At 33.0% G+C, this 6,843-nt stretch overlaps 1 protein-coding gene across 9 annotated transcripts in view; it reads right to left on the bottom strand.

Moving 5' to 3' along the window:
- Positions 1-181: 181 nt before the first annotated feature.
- The window catches only part of LOC148609897 (uncharacterized), a 43,986-nt gene continuing 37,324 nt past the window's right edge, over positions 182-6,843 (bottom strand). For 7 of the 9 annotated variants that reach the window (XM_088541461.1, XM_088541467.1, XM_088541466.1 and 4 more), the window contains one exon: positions 182-1,246. In XM_088541461.1, the coding sequence (XP_088397587.1) occupies positions 196-1,218 (1,023 nt within the window). In that variant the 5' untranslated portion in view covers positions 1,219-1,246 and the 3' untranslated portion in view covers positions 182-195. Of the gene's footprint in view, positions 1,247-4,211; positions 4,412-5,649; positions 6,129-6,843 lie in introns of those variants that run through there. The other 2 variants (XM_088541463.1, XM_088541465.1) reach the window with 2 other exon arrangements.

Genomic DNA, 6,843 nt, shown 5'->3' with positions numbered 1-6,843 from the left:
TGGAACACTTTTTTCCTTAAATCTAATGGAGTAAATAGTCAAATTATTTTTTAATGGTAGTTTTTGTCACATAATGATCCACCCACTGCCTGATTCTTACAGAGACTGACACTTAAAGAATTATTTATTTATCCATCTTTCCATCTGTATTATAACATTGGGTCTTAATTGACACTTCTCAGATATTTTTATTTTTTATTTTTTAAACACGTGAACTTTTTGTCCTCCATGACCTCGGTACACTTGTTTCCAGTTCGTTGTCAGATATGGATATCTTATTTTCCCATACCATCTATCTGCATTAAAGCGTAAAAACTCATTATCATAGTTGTACATTACTCCAATAGTTAAGGACGCTCCCGGTTTAGCAACACACCAAGATCTAGCTATCGCAATAATATCTCCCCAAGGATTTAAGGCATCACCATACCTCCCTAACCCTGAATGTTCAACTGAACTGAATGTCACTATTGCATCAAATTCTCCCAGAGTATTATTTAGATAACTCATTCGAAAATCATAAGGCACCATTGTTTTAACCTTTGGGTGCTCTGATATAATGCGACCGTACTCGAGAGTCACTACCTCTTTTGCACCAGCCTCTAGCGCACACGCTTCAACCCAAGGATTTTCAGACCCAATGACGAGAACTCGACCATCTTTGATTCCTGAAGCATGTTTCAGTCCATCGCGAAGAGCATTTGTTTCACCTGGCCCATAAGTACCATGCAGTTTGCCTTCTTTCGCTTCCAAGATCCATTTTTCAATTAGATCTTTTTTCCAAACAGGTGTCATTGCTTTTTTTCCAAGATATTGCTGGTCAAAATACGTTTGTGTTATTTTAATTTTACCATGCATATTATATTCCTGCACTAGTTCTTTTGGAATGTTTCTAGGGGCATGCGGCAATCCATGACCACGGTCAATGTATTTGTTCATAAACAAGGCTTTGCAGTTAATGTTAGCCGTGACGTGGTCGAAGTATTGACCCGGTGTTCCCTTACGAGAAGTATCACACAATTCCCCGCATGCATTTTTAATTGAAGTCAGAGGGTCAGAACTGTCAGACTCAATCTCTGAAAATGTTGGCGCAGTCTTTTTACCTTGTATCATATTAATAACCATGCTTTTCTGTGGTATTGTATCCCTGTTTGATATCAAGACGACGAACAAAACAATTACACAGAAAACTCCCAAGAACTTGTATTTTCCGTCCATATTAGGTCTTCAATAATCTCCACTCACCCTGGATAAAAAAAATACAACAATTAATTATGGTGATATGACAATCGAAACTCAACTTTATTATAGTTGAGTGTATGGGAATTATATCATGTATAAATTTGAACAGGGTACTTGATCGTTTGAGCAACTTATTGTTCGTGAAATAGTCATTTGTTAATTATGTATTATTACAAAATAATTTCATTTTATTTGGCTCCCTTTATACAAACCAGTTTATATTGTATAACGTGTCGACATTTTCATAGATTGGTCCGCACTTCACGATTCAAATTATTTATAAAAAATATCGTTTTGATTACGAATCAATTCTTAATATTTCGATTTCAATTCATAAGAAATTTGACTTTAAGGAATGTTTGCAAGTTTTGAACACTTTATACGGAAGTAAGTCTTCACTCCTTTCGTGTTTAATGAACATACACTTTCCCGAGGAAAAAAATCTACATGTAGCTCGCAGAAGTATATACCATGCATGCTCATCGATTTACCATAAATCGATACTATTCCATACTCCCGCAAAACAGGTTATTGTTTACCAGTTACGATAGAAATATTTACAAGCATTTGTAGTGTTAATCTCTTTTCGATATATTCTCTGCGGCTTTCGCTCACTTTTCGATACATACATAGTGATTCACATAGATAATATTATTGAGTTGTGTTCTCAATTATGAAAAAAAAAAAATTACATCTCAAACTTTTTTGAGAAATGAGCCAAATAAGTCATACACCATGGTGGCATAATTATAACCTCATGGGGGAGGAGAGGTTGCGTCACTTTCTTACAGATGCAAACCCAGAAATGCCGCTGGAATGGTCCGTTTTTTTTTCGCCTTAGATCATATAATTATCAAATTATCAATTTTAATATTATATCAAAGGACAGTTTTTTGGGGTTTATCAATATATGAATGTGTCATAATTCGTATGCCAGACGCACTTCTATCCATATTTATGTGGTAATAGCTCATTTTCTCTTGATATTTTCGTAATAGCTGTCTGCATACATGTACATGTAAAAATTCTAGGATTTAAAAGTTGATTTATATCTGTGGGTGTTGATTTTCCATAGATAATGTATGATCGAGTATGGTTATCAAGTTATAAAATATATGAATAGAGATATATTCAAAGTATAGAATGTATCAGCTGTATCACGTCGTACACCCCCAAACAACCACCTTCCCACACGTTATGGATATATTAGTTGGTTTGTACTAATGTTATCAATTTAGATCGAAGGTTGAAATTGATATAGCGGTCGACAGAAAATACAGATTTATAAAACATGTAATGCATCTGCAGCTGTCTTACACTGCCGCAGGAATAAAGTTCTATTGGCACACCCTTTAAGGTTAAAATGCAAATACCTAGGTCCTCTTTACAGTTGTTTTTAAAATATCCAGATTAATTCCGTATTATAAACAACTTCTACTCCGAACTTAATATGCGTATTCATTTGGCTTGAATTAATAACGATCCAATAAAAAATAGTTCACCTCCAACATCATATCATTACCTGTTGTACATTCCTATGCATTTACCCTAATAAAGCAGTCGTTCATTTACGATATTCAAGTTGTCTACAAATGACGGGTAATGATAAAATTACCGAATTGATCAAATCTAGGCATGAAATATCAAAAAGAACGTCCATATAACACACGGCAATATCAGAGTAAAAACCGGAAAGTTGGAAACCACCGCGATTGTCCTGATTTGGTACAGGCATTTATGGTTGGTCCTAAACAACAATTGGAAGAGCTGTCTTCATATTTGATACATACGCGAATCCAAACAATTACAAAGAATGGGTAGTGATCCCGATGCAGAAGGAGTTCCAGGCTAGCATCATCTTCCCCTTTTTTAGCTAAATTCTACACAAACTTATAAACATTAGGGTGGCCGAGCCCCCCGAAACCAATCTGATGTATCTACCACTGTTTCGTGCATTGAACTGAAAAGCTGGAAGCTAGAAAAACAAATTATGTTACCATATTTTTACGTACAATTAATTATCGCCTAATGTCATAGCACGTAGATGACAGATATGCGTTTTATTTCTTTTAAATGCTTTTAAGTCATGTAGTGTTACGTATGTAATGTCCATTTTAAAGACGCTCATTAGAGCTAGTGTTATTTCTTTTATTAATGTAAATAAATATAACTAAACCTGCCTTGTGTTCTAATGGCGGAATCAGTAGGGTCCCAGACTTGAACATCTTTTATATTGGAAAGTCTTACTTCAGTCGTACAAAATTTCGATAAAAATCCGAATGATAACCTGGAACCCTCTTTTTCGGGAACTTTTATTTTCACAATATCTGGGAATTTGTTTTCAAGAATCAATGTACATATTTAGTTAAATGTTCCTATATGCAATATGCTATACATAAGCATATTAACTTATCTAAGAAAACATGTTATTACATGTACAACTAAATATTTTGCAGACAATGAAGATGTTACAATGTAACTTCAAATCATTTTAAATAAATGCACAGTTTAATCAGAGCATACTTTTGTTTGGAAATGAAAAAGATCTGAAGCAGTTCAGTTCTAGCTGTCACGAGCTTGTAACAAATAACCAGATTTAAATGGAAAGAACGACATTTCATGCTTATTGGTATTGGTATTTAGCTGGACCATACCATAACCTCAATAATACATGTAAAATTTGTCCAAGTATATCAATTCTAGCATAAAAAAACTTTTAGGAACAAGACTATATGAATTTCACACTTTATTAGCTATTGATTTATTTACAGATATGAACTGTTTTACACTTATATTGTTTAAAATAACCGGGAGATAACGGACGGCCGGGCGGGTCACAATGGACATTTTTAGTTGAAACAAAATTTTATAAAACTTTAAGTGCTGGTCATTGTTTATTTTATGGTTTTATAATTTTCTTCGTATCTATAGAATTTATATTCATTAATTGACATTTATTTTTAATTTACCGTAAATGCTGTTATGTGTGTATATACATGTGCATGTAGTCCCGGATTTTGAAACGTGATCCACACAAATGTAACCTAATGTAAATAAAATGAAGATATATTCAAATGCGCACCACGGGCATTGAGTTTTTTTTTCAAACAGACCAAAAAATATATCAATCATTACTTTCAGTAATAATTTCAGTATCAATCATTTTATATTCATTATATTATTATATTTATAAATGTTTTATTATCTACTACCAAAAAATTTTGAACAAGTCATTGTTTATTTAATTAGGGAGTCTGTCCCTAACTTTCGAATTGTATACATGATCTTTTACCAGATGTAAATAAAACTGCCTATGGTGTACTGGGACTTTTCAATTATTGCATCTCATGTCATAATTAAACCGTCAATAATATTAGAGTATATGCATAAATATTGTACAAAATGAAAAAAATTGTTTGTACATGTTATAACTTGTACAGGCAAAATTTGAATATGGTATTGCTTGTATCTTTTGGTCATAAACGTTATAACATATTCGGACATTTTGTACATCTTATAACAAGTACAAAATTACAACTTGTACATAACATATACAACCAATTTGCTTTCAGTTCCTCCAACTTTTGATATAAAATCGAGAAAAAAAATGTGTTGCATAATTATAACAAGTTGATCTTATTTTACACATTTGACACTGAATCAGTATGAAAAGTAGAGATACGTCAATTTGTTCACTTAATAATCATTGAAGTTACTCAAAAAAATAAAATGAATATACAGTACACTACCAAGTTTGTGAACAAAACAAAGACACGACAATTCATATTCTAGCTTTGTTTACAAAACTTTTCAAACAGAGGTGCATACATGTACATTATGTACATAACCTTCAAGACCTCCAGACTAACGTTGGTGGAGTTTCACAATATTTATAGTTAATAAAGTAATTTGACAGACGGACAGACATCCTGCTTTCTTGACAGCTCAAGCAGACGGTACATGTCATTTCTGTAATGAAATACCAATAAAACAATACAAAAAAAAACAAGAAAACATAACGTTATTTTAAATTGTACCCCACTCTAAGTTGTTTGTTTTCTTAATGCCTACACAAATACTAGTATACTGAGTCCATTTACAGCTCCATGATAGATTTTCAAAACTAAATGTCCACTTTCAGATCAGAGATGATACAATATTAAGTTCGATTACTTACTATTCTTGTAAAACCAGCAAAAATGTTCAAGTAAAATAAAAACAACAGAATTTAAATATCGACATATAATAGTACAAGAAGCTAAGATCAATAAAAAGCAGGGGCGGATCTAGACACTTTGAACAGGAGAGGTGTCAGGGTAATGTTATAAAAAATGTCGAACACAGTGTAAACATTGATAAACTGGTAAAATACATGTAACTACATAAGAATAACATTCATACACTTACCGGAAGGAAATGCTTAATACCCTTCTCTTAAAGTAAGTCACACGTAGTAACAAGTGACAAAATACACTTTCAATGTGGTTTAATCCTTGTATTAGTAGTAGTTGTCTTTTCCACTACGCATAATGCGACTAGAACATTGTACCACGCAAAATCATTAAATCCTATTAAAATTTTCATATACAATTATTATATAGCTTCGTTTTTAAATGCAAGGACGGGTTTTACTGAGTGATAACCATCAGACATTGATCATTTCCAGGTAATTGATACAATAACAAAAGGAGGTCAGCCGGGTCGATCTAGTAATGTAATATCATTACTGGTTTCTGTCGTGTTTATTTCGGAATATTTTTTTGTTTTAATATTTTTTGTTTTATTCAATTTGAATTAGCGGTGTCTTCCCATTTACCCAACTTTATGACAATTAAAGTGTAAAGCATTCATATAATATCTAATAAAAAGTGAATTAGTTGTTATTATAAATCAGATAACTAATTTATTTTAAAATGATGAATTGGGCCAAATTAAATATTTAATTATCTCTAATGAAATTAAAGAGTTTATAGTGTATGTGAAAAATGGTCACTGTCAATTATTTTTAATGATTCTGTGTATTAATCAGATATAACAAATCTAAACTTTCGTTACACTTCCTTAGTTTTGTATTCAGCCATCCAAGCATACAAGCCAATATATTCAAGTGCTCGAAGTGTCATCCTATGGAACAGAACAGTTTTCAGAAAGCATATCTAAGCTTTCAATTTTGGTATATATAGGACCTCAGTCAAAAATATTATCAGTCAAAATGGCAAACGCACAAGTCAGGCTTATTCCACATGCTCGTGGTCACTACCTAGAAGTTTGATATCTAGCTACAGATACATGGTGAATACCAGAAAACAGGGACGAGACGCTGAACTCATCTACTGGTAATGTACCGAAAAAGACTGTCAAGGCACATTCAACACCAAAGACAACTTTCCCAGGAATCACATCCACCCACCCAATGTAATTCCGAACTAACACAGCAACCCGCCACCAGACAGAACATCAACTTGCAAGGACAATGGACCGATACTTTTGACAACTTTCGACACCTCAGCCTTACAATTCCACTTCTGTCAAAAGGTACAGACTCTTGGCCTGACAGAGCAATACAAGAATATTCCGACCCTCTATCAACATGAACGACGA

This window comes from Perna viridis, chromosome 8 (genome assembly GCF_037379345.1).
Source record: "Perna viridis isolate PV_CMFRI_1.1 ecotype Kerala chromosome 8, ASM3737934v1, whole genome shotgun sequence".
Taxonomy (NCBI): domain Eukaryota; kingdom Metazoa; phylum Mollusca; class Bivalvia; order Mytilida; family Mytilidae; genus Perna; species Perna viridis.
The sequence above is the reverse complement of the archived record's forward strand: the minus strand, read 5'-3'. Positions and strand labels throughout refer to the sequence as shown.